The 19,590-nt window shown below is 34.7% G+C and overlaps 1 protein-coding gene across 5 annotated transcripts; it reads left to right on the top strand.

Moving 5' to 3' along the window:
- The first annotated feature begins 245 nt into the window (after positions 1 to 245).
- LOC110940957 (serine/threonine-protein phosphatase 4 regulatory subunit 3) lies at positions 246 to 17,355 on the top strand. Of its 5 annotated transcripts, none has more exons than XM_022182524.2 (24): positions 246 to 616; positions 4,573 to 4,653; positions 4,753 to 4,852; positions 4,946 to 5,030; positions 5,127 to 5,176; positions 6,262 to 6,341; positions 6,530 to 6,589; positions 7,535 to 7,634; positions 7,727 to 7,804; positions 7,990 to 8,054; positions 8,136 to 8,204; positions 8,288 to 8,365; positions 8,434 to 8,529; positions 9,376 to 9,446; positions 9,537 to 9,614; positions 9,703 to 9,796; positions 9,904 to 9,999; positions 12,865 to 13,043; positions 13,126 to 13,240; positions 13,429 to 13,560; positions 13,642 to 13,749; positions 13,823 to 13,932; positions 15,807 to 15,908; positions 16,522 to 17,355. In XM_022182524.2, the coding sequence occupies exons 1-24, from the start codon at positions 569 to 571 to the stop codon at positions 16,922 to 16,924; spliced, it is 2,478 nt and encodes an 825-aa protein (XP_022038216.1). In that variant the 5' UTR covers positions 246 to 568; the 3' UTR covers positions 16,925 to 17,355. The 5 variants fall into 5 exon arrangements, 4 of the variants coding, with proteins under 4 accessions (XP_022038216.1, XP_022038217.1, XP_022038215.1 ...); XR_004892811.1 differs by having other exon boundaries at positions 268 to 616; positions 9,708 to 9,796; XM_022182525.2 differs by having other exon boundaries at positions 273 to 616; positions 4,582 to 4,653.
- The last annotated feature ends 2,235 nt before the right edge of the window (positions 17,356 to 19,590 follow it).

Below are 19,590 nucleotides of genomic sequence, written 5' to 3'. Positions count from 1 at the left end.
CAAATGTAGTCCGCAGACTCTAGACATTTTACCACTTAAAAAACAAACAACACCTAAATGAGCCTTAATAAAAGTTTGGGCTTGGCTTAAGGTTATTTAAACTCAACATGATTCAAACTTGTAACAAGCCGAGCTCAAATTGCTCACGTAAAAGAAAAATCCAGGACTCGTTTAACTAACAATATAGTAAAATTCCGAGATTAACCGTCTTAAGTAAAAGAAAGTCGGGGACTCGGGGTTGAGCAAGACACTTCCTCTTCTTCCTTCCTACAGAAGCCAAAATAAAAAGGAGAAAACAAAAACAAAAAAGAGGCTTGAGAGGAGAGAGAGAAAGAGAGAGAGGAGAGAGAAAGAGAGAGCTCACTGCGACGTCAATGGCGGTTAGGGCATCATCTGCGTAATCGTTTCTCATAACCTCTGTTTGATTCTACTCCATTCTTCTGTTCTTTCTTCCTCTCCATTTGTTGAATTTTTTCAACAAAATCACAAACCCTAATTTTGACCTATCCTGCAACAATTATCTTCAAGCTCTGTTAGTTGCGATTTTCGACGATATCAGGTAGTTCCGATGGGTGCGCCGGAGAAGACCACTACTTCTAACAGTAATTCGATGCAGGTGAGCTTAATTGTTCGTTCTCCTAATTCCTTTCAACGTAATTTTGTTGATTTCGCTCGATATATGTATGTATGTATCTATATTTCGAAGTATTGCAAGTTTTTCGGATGTTGATTTTGAAGCTAGTGTTTTCGTTGGGTTATATCGTGTATGTGAACTGTGAAGTAGTTTTTGATGTGCGAATTGCTCCTGTGCTGATGAATTTGACTAATTTCTGTGTGGAAAGTGATGGAGTGTTGAATTTTTATTTGCCCCAGGATAGAATTTATAGTTTTTTCGATGTTAGGGTTACTTTTAGGTGATTTATTAGTGAACAGTAGGTTGTTCTGTAATCATTCTTGTGAGGATTTATAGTTAATGGTAGGTTCGTATTTTGCATGGAGCTGAGTGTTCTTGCTTTTAGGATATACTGCTTGCTTTTATAATGCGAAATGGAAGAGTTTTGGAGGGTCAGGTAGCTCAAGCAACTAGGTTATTGTCAACTGTACTTTGTGGAGATAGTAACATATTAAAAAAGAGAGTGCAACTGCAAATTTCGATTTTCACTAGACATTGGTGGAGGTAGTATAATTTCAAAAAAAAAAAAAAAACTTTGTGTCTCTCTCTTTTGTGTTTGACCTGTTCAAGTATGATTGTTAGATTATGGAAAAAGTTTGAGGTTTACAAATAGTGTACTCAAACTTCTGCATTTGCAATGAGAACATTCAGGAATTAGAATAGTTGTGGCTTTGCACAAAGAGAAGCCAAAATTTCTGCTTGTGGGTTATCTCTTTATATGGAACTGTTGCATTATGAATTAATGATATTGCAGAATTAATTGTAGGAGGTAGTCTTGTCAACTGGTGTACAGCTGCTTCACTTTAGCTTCTTGTATGCATTCAGGCTGTTCAAGTTCTCTTTATGTATTTAAACCATATGTTGTAACTGATAAGGCTTGGTATGGGCTTTGTGTGTCAACGTGACTTGGTACCAGGAAAAGTATTTCAAGCTAGTTAATATTTTAATAGAATTCTGTTAGTGCTTGGAATTGCATTTACATTTTTGTGTTTATATTAATGTGAATTGGTGTTTGGCTATAGTTATTTATAAGGGGTTTGCTTGCAAGTTGCAATGCTCTTTGCTGAAGTAATTACAAGGGTTTTTGGGTTTATGTACAGTGCGTTATTTGCTTTGTTAGATTTGGGTAGTTGGCTATTTGGTGCCTGTTGTAGATTTGGAGGTTATTAGTGGTTGGAAGAAGTGATCTGTATGATCAAGTGATCAACATCTCTAATTATAGAAAACACGGTATTTAACTTATGAATATGCGACTATAATTTTCCAGTTTTTTTTTTTTTTTTTTTTTTTTTTTTTTTCTTCACACGCATCTGTTCTTTAAATCTTCATTGATGATGTTCACATTCTTCATTTTATTAAACATCTAACTGGAAACTCTCACAACATCCTTATTTTTTCTTTGCTCTATATTTGTTGATTCCTATCTTAACTTTTTCTTACTGCAAAGGTTGATGATTGCACATATATAAGTACTAACATGACTTAAATTTTAGGTAGATCTTGTATGGGAAGTCTTTAATCACTAATGTATGATGTAGAGCTTTTTGTATCTGTTTTGGTTGGTTTTCCAGGGCGTGTGGACCATATGGCCTTAGGCCTAAGCTATAACAATGTAGATGGTTGTTTGGTTAATCTAGTGGAGTATTTTTGTTCATTAATTGGTCCTTATCATGTATAGATGGAGATAGTTCTTTTATATGCATATATCAAGATTGAATCTCTTTTTTCTCTTTACCAATGGTGTAGCTCTTTGTTGAAGTTTCTTTACCAATGGTGTAGCTCTTTGTAGATATTATCTAGAGTTGATTTAAAATTATTATATAAATATCTGTGTTCCACGTACGCGATGCGTGCGCCTTCACCTCACACCTCGACTCTGAGGACCTGTCCCGTCTCACTCTATTTTAAACCAAGGTTTGGTTGTAAATAGATCCTGGTTTTAAAGTCACGCTTAGGGCAATGCACGAGGCGATCAAGCCCCAAGGCGATTGGTAAACCCACTTAAGGGTAAATGATCGCCAACGCCTACATCATCTCCGAGGCTGTTAACATGTTATAGATACAAAAAAATCTAGAATTAAGCGCATCATGTATGTGAAGCTCTTTTCTCGTGTATGTGAAGCTAAACGTCATAGAGCACCTCATCTTTTTTGAAACCAAGATATGATATAAATTATAAAATTTTTGGAATTAATTTTTAGGTATTTTATTATTCTACTTTTTAGTGTTTTAAGGATAATAAAGTAGAAAATGTAATCTAAGATATACATACACACGCGCGCACACACGCTAGGTTATAGACCCGTGTATCACACGGGGCTGTTCTATTTATGATTATGGTGGAATAAAGAGAGTATTAAACCCTTTTCTGTAGACCGTGTCGGTGGGAAGCTTGTGATCGCCATTCATAGATAAACATATATGAGCAACCTCGTTCTTGTTATATACTAAAAACTATGAACGAGAAAGGATGTCTGCTTGATTATGGTTTGTGGAACAATTATAGTGTTCAAAATCTATATATATATATTATATATTATATATATATATATATATATATATATCATGTAATCCTTAATTTGAGCTTGATTACGGTTTGTGGAATAAGTATAGTGTTCAAAATCTATACACACACACACATATCTATATATATATATATAGCATGTAATCCTTACTTTGTTCTAATTGACAACATAAATGGCAAGATTATAATTTTTAAATTAATTAATTTCAATAGTTAGTCAGGATATGTTTCATAGTTTAGGAAAGTAAGATCCGCGTGCTAAAAAAGACCCATGGGTTTAGGCGGGAAAACAAAGGTGAGAGCTACCAGAGATTGACAAGCTTCCCTAGTTTTTTTATTTGTTAGTATTAATAGATTTATATATATATATATATATATACATACACACACACACATACACACACACACACATGCATATATGTATAATTTGCGAGCTAAATTCGTATGGTTGTACGAAGTCATTGGTGAGCATGGTCACACCCCTTTATAGAATTGATATATTAGGGGAATAGTGTTGTCTCCTATATATAATTTATGAAACTATTGTTATTCTTTATTTGTCATTGTTGCTTATTTTACTAATTAACATTTAAATTTGGCAGTCTTAACATTACCTCTCAATGCTCTCAATGTTGTTCAAATAATCAATGCCGATTTTGGACCTGAATTTCTTTGTTTTTGTCGCCCTTTGCCATGTCTGAAGACTCCCCAACATGGGGCTGTGTTCCATCTCATTTGATGGATCAACAAAAAGTGCAGCTCTCCTACAAGAAGTCTAGCTTCTCTAGTGTGATCATATTTACATACAGTATCTTCTCTTGTTTTTTTACAATGAGTTTTCAGTCTAATCAAAGTATTAAACCTCTCATCTATCCCAGATCTAAGCCTTTTATGTTCTTCGTGTCTTTCTTTGCCGCCGTTGATTTTAGAATGTGTGCCCTGATATCATTATGATAAAATCCAACCTTTTTTTGTTTATAGAAGGAAAGAAATACAAAATTGTCCTTCTATCAAGAGGCAGCTGGCTCTTTAAACGCACCTCATACGAGATGTAGGCTCTCTGCAATGATGCGTAACTTAACCTTAGATCAATAGTCAAATTATCAAATAGGCATAAATAATACTTGATTTCTCCTAGTCCCTATTATTGCTACCTATTTTTTAATTATAAATAATGCAAGCCTACATGATGTGAAAGTTTTTGATGCTTATGAGCTTGGTTCTCTTGTTAATTTGTCATCGGTTTATGGTGTGCTTCTTTTTGTTTACTCCAACTGGTTTCTATAGAGTAATTTTTGTCTTTATTGTTGTTTCCAACGTCTTTGACTTTCTTAATCACCGGAAAGTGTTCCTTCTGTAACCTTTTTTTGTTTAGCGTGTCAAGGTGTACCGACTCAATGATGACGGAAAATGGGATGATCAAGGGACTGGGCATGTCACCATTGACTATATAGAGGTTCGCGATAATTCGGTACTGAAAACTTGTAAAAGTCAATTTAACTTTCTGCCCTAAATAAGTTTCTAAAAGTTACACTTAAACTAATGTTTACATCAGAGATCTGAAGATTTGGGCTTGTTTGTCATTGATGAAGAAGACAATGAAACATTGCTTGTGCATCGCATTAGCTCAGAAGATATATACAGAAAACAAGAAGGTATTTGTACCTTTGTGAACACACTCTTGTCTTGATGAAGTGCTTGTGCTTGTTAGGTCAAAGTTGTGATTGTTTTTTCTTTTGCTATTCCAGATACAATAATCTCATGGAGGGATCCAGAGTATTCAAGTGAACTAGCTCTTAGCTTTCAAGAGACTACAGGGTGCTCATACATATGGTAAACAGTAAATAAGTCTTCTTATCGACGGGGTATCTATCTATGTAATGCTATTTGACTCTGTTATTTGCATCAATTTAAATGATACTTTTCCAGGGATCATATTTGCAATGTGCAGCGGAATTTGCATTTTAATACGATCAGCAGTAAGTGCTTGTCATTTATATACGTCAAGTCCAGGCAGAGTTTTTTTATTATTTTTTTCTAAATTTTTGTATTTTTGTTGTTTGTCTTTGAAGTGTAGCTGGTCGTTCTGCGTTTAATTTTCAGAGAAAAGTTTAATTTATTCCTTCAATTTTCTGCATTTCTTATTGCCATTATGATGCTTAATATCTATTAGTTTGTTGCAATGCTTTATTGTTAATGTCAATTAACCTTTTGAGGCTTTGAATCCGCACATAATAAATCATATTGGAACTGTCATTTTTGTTTGCAAATTTGTTGGGACCCACTTTTTGAATCTCTGTTATGGCACACCTTGTTCAATTTCAGAATGTTGAAACATGATTTCTTCATTTAGTAAATGATTTGTTGCCTTGTGTCCAATAGAGTAGGCAATTTTAAACCATTCATATGAACTGGGTGATAGATGTGTTATTAATAACGTGTGAACCGAAAAATAAGTTGGATCTAAAGGAAGCGTGTCAAATGGGTTGAGAGTGGCCTACAATGTGTCCGATTATCAAGCTCCTAAGTAGTTACTAAAAGATCAGAACACTATTTTTATAATACACTTAATGCATCAACGTACCCTGAGTGTGGTTTAACTTAAAAATTGTGATGCATATATTGGCTTATACATGTTTTGTGAGAGGACTTTAACTGCTTTTTTATTTATTTGGGTTAGTGCCTAGTGAAAGATGGGTGAATTTGTGGTGACCTAGCTCCTAGCATACCGTTGTAGTGTCTTGGTAGTCTAACTTTCCTTTGACTAATTTGACCATTAAACCTGAAAATTCGAAATATGTTTCTGTGTGTCATTGTATGCATTTAGATTTGTGTGTCATCAGTAATTAACCTATAAACATCCTAATGCTACTTTTCTTTGTGTATGAACTGTTTGAAGATACAAAGCGTCAACTGTTTTTAATGTATGATCGGTTAGTACCTGATAAAATATCATTGATGGAATCAGGTTCTCAGGCTTTGTATATTGATTTGTATTTGAGTAGGATACTTTTTTCTATTGGTATGTCGCATAAGTTGATATTTCATTATATTACTTTTTCAGATGAGTCATACCATGGTGCCAACAGTGAGTTGAGGGAGCTGCCTGTGGTAGAGCTGTCGTCGCTTCCTTCAATACTCAAGGTTTGGTCTATAAAGCTAGGTTTTTTTTCCTTTTTTTTCTGGTATTGTGTTTTTGAACTACATGATAAATGTTGGGATACTGTTTCTGGAAGCAAAATTCTTTCTTCACTCATGAGCGTTTTGATATGCTTACTTATTTAATATGTATCCACTGTTTGTTAACCCTTGTTTTCTTATATATCATGTAGGTTGTTGTTGACAGTAGCATTACGGATCAGTTATGCGTGACGGAACTCATACTGCATGATGTATGCTATTCCCAGTCTCTGTTTACTCGGTATATTTAGAGAGGTGCATGTCTGTTAGTTAACTTGAGGTGCAAAATTGGACAGTTAGGTAGTGGAGATTTGGGTCGCAACCTATGATTTAGTGGCATGGGTTTTGACGCCCCTGGTTGGGTACTTGGGTTGACCTGGAACTTGTTTTTGTCTTAAGGATTTTTTTAATAAATAACTAGTTTGTCATATATGAGTCAAAACTTGGATCATATCAATAATAATAATTCATTTTCTTCTTAACAAAATAAGTTAGGAGATTGTATGTATTAAAATACTGTTTGGGCGGCTTTTAATCCTTTTGAATGTTTCCTATTTAGCGAATTTTCTTACTCGTTTGACCCATTAGATGTAAAACTCACCTGAGTCGACATGTTCATAGGTTAATCTGTCCTTTTGACTGTTTTCTATTTAGCGAATTTTCTTACTTGTTTGACTCATTAGATATAAAACTTTACCTGAGTCGACCTGTTCATAGGTTAATCTGTCAAAATCGTCACTTTTAGTTTACTTGGATTTTGCAGCCCATTTGATGCTTATGTAATTCCCAATTATATTATGAGTAATGAGATGCATTGGGACTATCATAGACTAAGAAACATGTTAATTGTTGGTTAATTTAAAATAAGCTTTTAGAGAACGCTTGTGCCCTTTTGTACAACAGTACAAGAAGGTATTACTTAGCTATGTATCACAATTTAAGATTTACCATTTACATACATGGATCTTGATTCATTTAATAAAACACGTTTTTTTTAATTCAAGGAAAGAGCAGCGAAGTTTGAAACAAGATTGTCATTTAATCTTTTACATGTTAATTTTTCAGCCTCGTTTTTTTTTAATTTTAGTGTTCATACTTTGTAAATTTTTATCATAAATGTATGGAAAAGCAATTTCACAGATCTATAATTTATGCAGCAAAAGTTTTTCCGGAAGTTGATGGATTTGTTCGGTGTGTGTGAAGATTTGGAGAATTATGATGGCCTTCACATAATATACAAAATTGTCAGAGGGATCAGTTAATACCGAGACTCATTCTTTATCATTACTATTGAGGATCAAGTCTGACATTTTTTTGGCAGAATGCTAACTTTATAATTCCTTTTGTAGTACTACTCAACAGTCCGCCAATCTTCGAGAAAATTTTTTCTGATGAACTAATCATGGATATTGTCGGATGTCTTGAATGTAAGTTGTATCGGTCTTTAATTTGTTCTTTTGTTTGCTTGGCATTATGGTTCTAGTTATACCATGCTTTTCTTTTTCTGAGGGCTAAGCGTGACTGCTCATTTTACCATTAAGTAGTGAAATGTTAACGATATCATGCTTAAAGTGCTACTTTATATCTGCTGCTGCTTTGTATTCTTGTGCAGATGACCCTGATGTACCTCACGTTCATCATCGCAATTTCCTTAAAGAACATGTGGTATTTAAGGAGGTAGTTACTTCTACTGATGGAAAACAGAACATCTTTCAGTTAAACAGTATATTAGTATTTACGTTACAATCGTTCATGTAGGCCATACCAATTAAGGACCCCTTAGCTTTGTCGAAGATACATCAAACATACAGAATCAGTTACCTTAAGGTAAATTCTTGAATGTTACAACATAGATTATTTCATTTCATTTAATCCTTAATACAATTTTTAATGTATGTTATTTCTTGTAGGATGTTGTTTTAGCTAGAGTATTGGATGAGGCCACTGTTGCAAGCTTGAATTCCATAATCCACTCAAATTATGGAATGGTGAGGTTATTTCATTTCAGAGATGCAATAACAGCTCTTGATATTTTTTAATCTGTTTTTTTTGGCAGGTTGTAACCATGTTAAAAGATGATAACACTTTTATCAAGGAGTTGTTTGCAAGGTTAAAATCACCTTCATTGGGGACTGATTCCAAAATAAATTTGGTAAACATGGCTTCTTGACACTGCATATTTGATGGCTATCATATGTGATTATGACCCGTTTACTTGTGAATGGGTTGATTTGGGTTAAGTATTTTTCTTTGACGGGTCAATTAAGTAAAATATAGCTAAAAAGGGAACACGTTGAATTTTGCTTGAAGTGTAGTTTTAATGCATAAAGCTCTTGGTTTTAAGAATAATGCCTCAGTCGCGCCTGATGCACAGACTACTTGTACTTAGGTAGTACTTAGACCTAGGCTTTTTTTGGCTGTACGTAACGCTTCTTTGGTTGTACATTTTTTTGTATTTAATTATTTTAGTATTATATTCTTTAGTGTCTAACAACTAACAAGTTAAATTATTATCTATAAATAATTTATCATTAGTTTTTTGACACCAATCGCCTCACGGACGTGAAGCTCGCGCCACACGCTTTTTGTTAAACCAAGATAAAATCTCTAATTTGTTTTATGAAAAAGGTTAAATTGTAACTAAATTAATGTAGTATTGTCATAAGCGAATCATCCAACACACTTGACTATTTGTAGATATTAGGACAAAAAAGCCCTTTAGGTTGACCCAACCCAGGCTGACCTATTTTGACATATAGAAAAAGATATCCATTTTGATTTTCGACCTCTCATTGCTGTATGATGTTACTTGGGCTATATGTTTGGTGAACATACAATTTGGTAAAATATTTACTTGCCTCTTTTCTTAATCTTTGATCACTTCGACAATTTGTATCCAGTAGTAGACAATTTAGTACATTCCTGATTCTTCAAAAGAAGACCAATAACCTAAAAGTAGTTTCTTTTGACATACTATCTAAGTATATTTATGAAACAGGTATATTTCTTGCAAGAATTTTGTAATCTAAGCAAGAGCTTGCAGATGGTCCAGCAACTCCGACTTTTTAGGTATATTTCCTAAAACTGTTACAACTTCAACTTCATGTATGCGTTCTAATTCTCTCACAAAGATCTGCCTGTTTTGACTTTCCATTTCAGGGATCTCGTGACTGAAGGCGTATTTGATGTCATTGCTGACATTTTGCGGAGTGAAGATAAGAAACTTATTCTGACTGGGTAAACAGTTTGTATCTCTTTGCTTAATGCGTTCGTTTTAATTGGCTTGTAAATGAGTACTAATTGTAGGAAAGCCTTATGGATGCAGGACAGACATTCTCATGCTTTTTGTGAGCCAGGATCCAACCTTGTTGCGTTCGTATGTTAGTAGACAGGAAGGTGCTTCATTGATTGGGCTTTTGGTATGTGAAATAGTTGTGTTTCTTATGATTTGTTGTTTCAATGGCTCTGACTATTGATGTAGTATAATTTAACTTCTTTTATGAGCCTGCAAATTGTTGTGTTACAGGTAAAAGGTATGCTTAAAGATTTTGGAGATGACATGCATTGTCAGTTCCTTGAGATCCTTCGAAGTCTTTTGGATACCTATTCTCCTGCAGGACAGGTAAAAATACAATAAGAAGTCAAATTTATCTAACACACTGACTCAAGCTAAAAATACAATAAGAAGTCAAATTTGTCAAAATCTATTTTTTTTCGATGTTGGTTTTCATAAGTTTTAAGGAGCTACATCATGTTGGTTTGTAAGGCAGATTTCAAAATGTACACATGAGCTATCCTGATCGACAACTAAGGCCTCCAATAGAAATTCATTGCTGTTCTGTTCAAACTGGCAACTATACATATTTGTTGACTAGAAGGAGAACATTTTTTCTTTTCACGTAACTGAAGGAGTGGGGTTGTTTTTATTAAGTTAATCATGATATACACATAACTGAAGGAGTGGGGTTGTTTTTATTAAATTAATCACGTTAGGTTTGGCAAAACATCAATGCGATATTGCGATTACAACTTCTAGTTATTTAGGGTCATAACTTCTTGTTTATATGATACTGATGAGAAGAGCATTGGCAACCTGGATTTGAACGTAGGTTGCAATGTTGGTTCTTGGCGAGTTTGATTGCCACATTTTTATCATAGATTTGATTGATTTGCTCACTGCCATATCTTTAACTTTTTAAACTTTCTACTTGGCTGTATTTTCTCGCTAAGCATTTAATGCGGTAAAATATCGGATATCGGCCAAGGACCAATATTTGAGATACCAGTTCTCGCGGTGGGATATCGGTAGTTTTAATATCATGCTAAATTTATATATATAGCAATTTAACACTAACATTTCAGTATACTCTCCTATCATTAACATATTAATCTTTTGCAACTTGCAAAACACTAACAATTGTAGCAAGTAGGAACTAATTAAGACTTATCACACTAATAGGGCAATAAGAAGAAAGACGAATGGTAGAACTAAGAAGAAAGGTACTGATATCGGGAAAATCAGTGATATATCATGGGTACGATATTCCGCCCGATATTTTGCACCGATATCTCACCAGGCGACTGATAGCCGATATATAGGGATATTAACTGCATAGAATTTCTCGCAAATTACATGGCACCTGACTGATGTGCAGTACCCCATTGTCACTTTCCGTAGCTACACGATATAAATTCTTTGAAATACTAAACTTTCTTCCTTGACCTTGCTACTTCTGTATTAGGTACCGTGGTCCTTGGTATCAAACTTATTCACAAGAGATTATAACCTCTTTATCTTTCCTTAATGGTCCCCAGTTATGATATCCTCATAATTCATATACATTCTGATCGTGATATTTTTTTAGGAGCACTGTTCCAAGAACACGCATATCTGCTCTAGAATACACCCATATCTTTTTTTTTCTTTGTTTTAGTTCATTTAGAGATTTCTAAAACTTGGACACGTATCCTGATGTTCACGTGTTTCAAGACCTGGAGAGATGTCCATGTTGGCTTCTAACTCTTCAATCAACAACTATGTTCCTTATTGACGCCTGACAAATGTGCAGTACCCTGTTTTAATTGGTTTTCCTTTGTCTAAATTTGTTGAAGAAGAACATGTAGTGACTATTGATGGCTGGTCTCGAGTTCTTGAAGGTTATTCATGGCAGTTTGTTAGTTGTGAAATTGGGTTCATCTTATTTGAAAGTTTTTTTTAGATCGTCTAGTACAGATGGTATCATCGTTCAGAGAGTCAAGTTTAGGTGTCGGAGTTATGGTTTGAGCTGGGATGACAGCAGATGGAACATTATTGGCTGAAGCTATAGGTTCCGTTACCCCTATGAGATGTCTTTTTTTTTTTTCTTTTCCTTTCCGCTTTTCATATTTGCTGTAGAGTATCCACACACCAGGTAATATGAACAAAACCTTGCCGGTTAAGGGAATTTCTAAGCTCAGACTTAGTATTTTTTGACATTATCAGTTTGTAGCACACAATTATACAAATTCTGGTTGAGAATTGAACTTGAACCATCCTATGCATTCATTAGAAGATTTGTCCGACTTCAATTTTTCTTTCATTAGAAACAACCAAGTAACTTTTGCAGGCAGAGCTGCAGAGGTGAATTGCAGTGACACATCTCTCAGTAAAAAGAGTTTGGATCTTTGTTAAATAGTGGAAGGAACAATTGTGTGAATTAAGTTGGGATCACCTATCCGAGAGTTTAAGCAGGCAGTAAGGGAGCTGATAGATTACTATGTTGGATTAAGTTTAAGGACATTCATATCTGTCGATATAGGTTACTGGAAAAGAAAGAAACTAATAACGCTATATTGTAATTAGAAAAGAAGTTAACTTTCTACTAATCTACCTCAGGAATCGACACAAAACTAACTTCTTATAAAGAATTTGGAACGTTGAACACAAATATAAGTCGGGAAGTTGGCACGACTCTATGGCGCATCACTTATACCTGGAATTATACAAAAACACATATTTAAATACCCTGAAAGACTAATGACAAAATGAATTGATAGTTCTTCTACACAAATACTGTCAGCTAATACCATGATATTTGAGAACTTCCGATTGTAATACCGCATGTTACCTACACAATAACATGGGCTTTTAGTAAGATATCGGTGCTTATAGGCAGAAAATTTAGCTACATGCTTATCTAAGATGAGATCTTGTAAATTGAACTCAGTGATGTCCAATTCCTTCTCAGTATGTTCTTCATGGATGTTTATTTTTTTCAGGCGTTTAAGGCTGAAATCTGAAAACAATGATGAATAAATTTGTTGGAATGCATATACTATATTTATGTTTTACTATTTTAGTTTATTAAAGAATGTTAGTGGCAGTTACATTCCATTAGAATTTTATGTTTCTGATCTAAAATGGTTTGCATCCATTAGAATTTTATTACTCTCATCTATAATGGTTTGCATCAAACCCTCTTTCTGATTTGTCCTAATTTTGTTTCAGAGAGACGCTATTGTCGATATATTCTATGAGAGGCACTTGGATGAACTGCTTGATGTCATAATAACATCATCATGCTCCAACAGGAATTTTGGAAATAAAAAAAGTGCAAAGCCTGAAATACTTCTCAACATATATGACCTCTTATGCTTTTGCGTTCTCCAACATCCTTATAAAATAAAGTAACTCCTTAACCCTTCTGTTTCATTACAAATTGGCTCAAAATAACGAGACCGGGTAATTCATTTCTTTTCTTGTTTGCAGGTCCATATTTTTGCTTACTGGTATGATAGATAAAGTTTTAAGTCTGACTTGTAGAAGGGAAAAGTATCTTGTGGTTGCAGCTATTCGTTTCATTCGAACTCTAATTTCACTTAAAGTAAGTAATTATACATGAGCATTCATTGGCATCATTTCAACTGTTATAATGTCCACCTGCATTTCGATTGATTGGGCACTTCAAATTAATGATAATGATGATATGTGTTGACTTTTAGTTCGATATGTTAATTTAACCTTAATCAGGCATCTGACTAAGGAAATCCTCTCTGCTTTTTTTTTTTGCAGGATGAGCAGCTGATGAATCATATTGCAAAGAACAACCTTTTTAAACCGATTGTAGATGTATTTGTTGGTAATGGAAGTCGCTATAATTTATTGAACTCTGCTGTTTTGGAGCTTTTTGAGTATATTCGTAAGGTACATGCTTATTTTGTTGATGTCGTGTAATACACACACACAGCTGGTATCATTTTTTGATGAGGTGGCAACTTTATACAGGAGAATCTGAAGATACTAGTCAAGTATTTAGTTGAAACATTTTGGGAACAGCTGGTAAAATTTGACAGCTTACCCTCCCTAAAGTTGCTTAAAGTTAAATATGAGCAGGTAAACTTTTATCTGAAATGTGAATCGTACATATAGATTATAAGTTTTGGTGTATAACAGTTGGGTCTAACAGGCCATGGAGCAGGCAACCAGCCAAACTGGCCCATATGCATTGAACGTGAGGAGACGTGTAGATGAACGAGCTCTCGACAAGGAAGAAGAGGATTATTTCAATGAAGACAGGTATTGTTGTCTTTAGAGGTGTAAATGAGCTGAGCCACTCGAGATCTATCACTTCAAGCTCGAATAAACCGAGCTTAAACGAGCTCGAGCCCGAGCTTGAGCCTAAACTGAAGCTCATTTATTAAACGATCCCAATTCCCAAGCTTGAGCTAAATGGGCCTAGTAGTTATGTAAATATAATTATTTTTGTGTTTAATATAAAACGATATATATATATATCAGGTGCACTCAAGGCGCATAGGCCTCGCCTGGGGCCTAGGCGCAAAGCGCAAAAAAAAAAAAAAGAAAAAACGAGGGCCTGAGAAAAAGAAAATGCATAATGAAAAAATTTTAAAAATATATTATGTATTAGAAAAAGAATACTATTCTTCAAATAAAATAAACAAAGTTAATTATGTAACACTTTATATCATCTGATTAGTACCAAAATATTAGTGGATTAGTGTAGAAAAGTAATTTTCCTTGATTAAAAGTAGAAATTTGGCTAGAATCTTGTCGGAATTTAGCCGGAAACTCTCCGGAATCTAGGAATCTTGCCGGACTGTGCGCCTGAACCATAACCTGGAGAGTTAAAGCGCAATTTCCTCGACTTAAAGCGTAACTGCCTCGCCTTGCCTGAAAAATGGGCCTAGGCGCAAGAGGCGATGGCTTTTAACTATGATATATATATATATATATATATAGGGGAGGGTTATCTTGAGAACGCTAAATATTGCGAGAACCGTGAGAACGAATGAAAAAAGCAATCAAAACCAATTTTTTTAATACAAACCTCATTGTAATTAAGATACATCATCAAAATAAGAATTTATAACATCAAATAATTCATTTCTCCTTTCAAAATCACTCTTTTTAGATTTTTTACACATGTGTAAATATAACAGATTTACATATGTGTAAATGGCAAACTTACACATGTGTAAATTTTCTTTATTTACGAATTCACGTAAATTTAAACGTGTAAATTGAATTTCTAACATCGTATTCGAATAATAATGATAAGTGTAGAAAAAGATTTTGAATTTGAATTGTTTTTGACTAAGTTCTCATGGTTTTTTTATTTGTTCTCACGGTTCTCACAATATTTAGCGTTCTCATTTAAACCCTCCCCTATATATATATATATATATATATATATATATATATATATATATATATATATATATATATATTACATAGTAAATGTTATTATATATAATTATTATAGAAATAAGTAAATGATATATATAGTATGCTGTATTTATAAATATTTGCAAAAATAATTATGTTTTTATACAATTAAAATATTCAATAAATAATAAACGTGTCGAGCCCGAGTCAAGCTCGAGCTTGAACTTTCTCTTGAGCGAGCTCAAGCTTTAAATTTAGAGCTCGAAAGAGCCGAACTCGCGCTCGAACTATGTTAAGTTAAACGAGGCGAGCTCGAGCTCGGCTAGGGCTGTTCAAAACGCTCGCGGCTCGTAGCTTGCTCAAAAAAAGCTCGATTTGAAACGACCTGAGCCGAGCTGGCTCATTTTGTAACCGAGCTGAGCTTGGCTCGGCTCATGGCTCGGCTCGTTTAACTTCGAGCTTGAGCTCGAGCCGAGCTGCCTCGTTAAATTTTGAGCTCAAGCTCGAGCTCACCCTGGCTCGACTCGTTTAAAGCCCTAAGCTCGGATCAGCTCGTTTACACCCTTGGTTCTTAGTTCTTACTCCAAAAAAAATGCAAACTTTTGGCCTAATCAATGTTTTGATCATTAGTCACACAATTTAAGCATTCCTCAATATTCATTCCCTAAATGAACAGCTCCATTTATTTGGAGTGTAGAGAGTGTATATTTTGTTTTTGACTACCAAATATTTGTACAACAAACTGAGTATTGGTATCCTAACAGTGACGAAGAAGATTCTGCATCTGCATCAATGCCTCGTACAACAAGGGTACGTGCACAACCCGGTTTATCGAACGGATCAGCTGCAAATACCTCATCATTAAGGTAACTTTTTCCTACTCAGCTCTTGTTATTATTTTGTCTACAATCTCATGTGAGAGTTTTAATAGATACTGTCTCATCCTCAAGTATTATTCCTTTTTAGTGTTATCCGCTCTTGGCCTCCAGTTTATTAAAATAAAGTTGTCAAGTGGTATATGTTTTTAATGTGGTTAAAATATTTTAGATATCCTTATTGATTTGACAGTATTTTAATGTCACATTACTATATAGAAGTCGACACAAAAGGAAAGTGGAAAAATTTAATGGATATCTCATGAAAACTGAGTTTTTACTGTTTATATGTTTTGTATATAATTAGCGCGTCAAATAATAACATAAACTTTTTTTCAACTAGTTATCTTTTTTAAATAGACTGATGCATAAGAATACACTTTGGGCAGCTTCAAACTGTTTGACCCATTTAACGTTTCTTTTTCTCGTTTTACCCATTTGGCTCTATGGAAATTGTTAGATTAAACATAACCCGAATCAACCAAATCATAAGTAATCAACTCAAAATGGGTTTTATCACAGAGAAAAGTTTTGTTTTATAAACTTTTAAAACCGAGTAATAGTAAGATTCTGACTTGAAGATCTGTTGGTCAATGGTTTCTAGTCCTCGGCCTGGTGGACTTGTTGACTATGAAGATGACGAGGATGATGACGAGGACTACAAGCCACCACCAAGGAACAAGACTGAAGACGATGATGAAGCGGGTCTAGAGTTGAGATTGAAACGGAAACTTTCTTCTTCCAAACAAGAACCTGATTTGGTTAAAAAACAAAAATTGTCGGGGAAAACCGCCAAGTCAAAAGAAAGTGTATTTGCGACACTCTGCTCAACTTTAAGTCAAGCCGTGTTACCTTCCAAGAAAACCGCAAACACCCCCAATACTCAAGAAACTAAAGTGGGATCCACCAATGACAAAACCCACCTAGATATTACTACACATGAGGACAAAGAAGCAGATAAAGGCGGGGCACCAGTTGTTGCTGAAATGACTATAAACGGATCGTGAGCTCAAACCCGCGGGTCACTCTGGTATTTTTGTCAGTTTGTTTTGTTTCACTGTGGAAAAAGAGACCTGGGTGGCGGATAAAAATGGAACATTTCTTAGCAATATTCCCAGTAATGGTAGGGGGAGGATACTGTACAGTACCATTGCAAAGGCGGTGGTGGTGGTGGTGGTTGGGGGCGGTGCTACCATACTTTCCGGTCAGGTAATAAGTATTGATGGTTTTGTTTTTAATTTAATGTACAACATCATACTTCAGTTTTGCTTAGCTTTTTGTCTACTTATGCTCATTGAAGTGGCTTAGTTTTAGCAATGTGAACTGTTATATATGTAATAGATTGCACTCGGGTCGTGTACCGTCCAGTGTAAGCGACCAATTATAATTTGCAAATTTTCCTGTGAAACATTTGGTGGCGAGGATACTGTGGTTTCTATTTATGTGCTGTACATTACTATTTTATCTTCTATGTTTTAGTATTTTCACTCATTTGATGGTGTAGATTTAGTTCCATTTAAGCAATTTTGGTTGTTGTAATCAATAAACACGAGTTAACCTTAGTTTTCCAATTTCAAAGGCCAAGTAGGTTTTCTACCCCGACTCATGGTCACAAGTATGACCTGAGGTGGCAATGTAGGTGGGTCGGGTGGCGAACCAAAATGGGTACTGTTTAGTCTGTTTTTACTCATCAAATCCGGTTATAAGGTGGATTTGAAATTATTTCCACAGGTTGTTTTGGTCTGTCATAGGTTTGAGTGGATTCACATGTAATTGTGAAGAGTGTCCATGGCTTTATAGTCTAGTGGCATTTTGGTGGTGGGATAAGCCTTTGGATCAATAGGTCCTGGGTTCGATTCCCACAAGGGGGTTTTCTCATATTTATTGGGTTTCCTTCTGAATTGGTGTATAGGCATTATGCCTAGTGGAGATGGATATGATCGGGTGGTTCCGCTAGTGGCACAATGATACTCCAGTGGTCCGTCAGTGATCCAAATTTGCCGTTCAAAAAAAAAATTGTGAAGAGTAAACTTCTGTTTTGCTCCCTGTGGTTTGGTCGTTTTAACGGTTTTGCCCCAATCCTTTAAAAATAGCTATTTTACTCCCTGATGTTTCGATTTTATCGCCAGCGGTTTTGCCCCAATCCTTTAAAAATAGCTATTTTACTCCCTGATGTTTCGATTTTATCGCCAGTTTGCTCCATGGCCTTAACTTCATTCATGTTGTATGTTAACTAGAAGGGTATTTTTGTAATTCAAAATATAAAACTAAGGGTATTTTAGTAAAACTACAAATAAAGATTATATTATATATAATAATAAAATGGAAAAATTAAAAGTTTTGTCCTTTATCTTAATACCACTTATCAGGCGTTGTCCTTTTTAACGAATTTTGACAAGTTTTGCCGTTTCCAAGAAATTTTGTTGCACGTTTTGTCCTTTAGCTTAACCTAGTTAGATTTTCTTGTTAAATCTTGTTACCCAAGGGTATTTTAGTCTTTTGACCTATTTATTTCAAGAGCCAACCCTAAAATATTTTGTTTTATTTTTTAAATAATATTAAATAAATGGATAAAAAGACTAAAATACCCTTGGGAGACAAGATTCAACAAGAAAATCTAATTGAGTTAAGCCTAAATGACAAAACGTGCAACAAAATTCCTTGTAAAGGGCAAAATTTGTCAAAATTCGTTAAAAAGGACACCGCCTGATAAGTGGTATTAAAATACAGGACAAAACTTGTAATTTTTCCTAAAATGAAAAAATTACAAGTTTTGTCCTTTATCTTAATACCATTTATCCTAATAAAATATAACAAAACCATCTCTCCTCCCTCTACCCCCTCACTCTCTCTACACACACTCTCTCTCTCTCTTTTGCCCACCACCATTACTCTCTCTCTCTGTCCCTCTCAATGTTTGAAACGTATATTCTTCATAAAAGTGTTATAAACCCTATAACTTCAAGACACCCTATCTCCTTTAATTCTTAATGAAATCAAGCGGTTCTTGGGTGAAAACTATGTAACTTTTAGAGACGAACAAAACCCACCGAACAAATTTCGAAATTCATCACTGTTTGGGAGATCTTTTGGTTCGCAAATTTGAAGGTTTTTGGTGGGCTTTTGTAAACATCATCATCAGCTCATGTAAAAATTGAAGGTTTTTGTGGGTTTTTGCAAACATCATCATCATGAGTTCATGTTCATCGTCATCAGTACATCTTCATGTTCATCCCAGTTTCGCAAGTCTATCTCCGACTGAAAATTCTAATCTATTCACCACTACTAACCTCCACTAACTCTACACCACTCCTCCAACACTGTGAATAGCACGTCGTCGTGAAACGGTGGTTGGTGGTTGTTGGTGGGTTCGATGAAGATGGTTGGTAGTGATGGTGGGTGTGCGGCGAAGAATGGTGATCGCTGTTAAGTGGGAAAAGATGAAGATGGATCTGGACCTGGATCTAGAAAGGTTGTGGTGTTTGGAAGATGAAATGATAATGATAAAGAATAAAGAGTAAACATGACTTTTCTTGCAGGTGGATTTCATACAATTTGGTTTAGAAGATGTAATTTGGAATTTGATTTTGATTCTTGAATTTTTTGAATTTTGTTTGAAGTTCTGGAAATTTGATTTTTATTCTTGAATATGGGTTGAAGTTCTGGAAATGTG

The sequence above is a fragment of the Helianthus annuus genome, chromosome 5 (assembly GCF_002127325.2).
Source record: "Helianthus annuus cultivar XRQ/B chromosome 5, HanXRQr2.0-SUNRISE, whole genome shotgun sequence".
Lineage (NCBI taxonomy): Eukaryota > Viridiplantae > Streptophyta > Magnoliopsida > Asterales > Asteraceae > Helianthus > Helianthus annuus.
The sequence above is the reverse complement of the archived record's forward strand: the minus strand, read 5'-3'. Positions and strand labels throughout refer to the sequence as shown.

Excerpts from the sequence above, each read along its gene's own strand:
- LOC110940957 (XM_022182522.2), top strand. The coding sequence starts at position 569 with ATGGGTGCGCCGGAGAAGACCACTACTTCTAACAGTAATTCGATGCAG. Across the intron at positions 4,669-4,752 it reads TAGAGGTTCGCGATAATTCG|AGATCTGAAGATTTGGGCTT; the intron begins GTACTGAAAACT and ends TGTTTACATCAG. Across the intron at positions 13,561-13,641 it reads TTTTTGAGTATATTCGTAAG|GAGAATCTGAAGATACTAGT; the intron begins GTACATGCTTAT and ends AACTTTATACAG.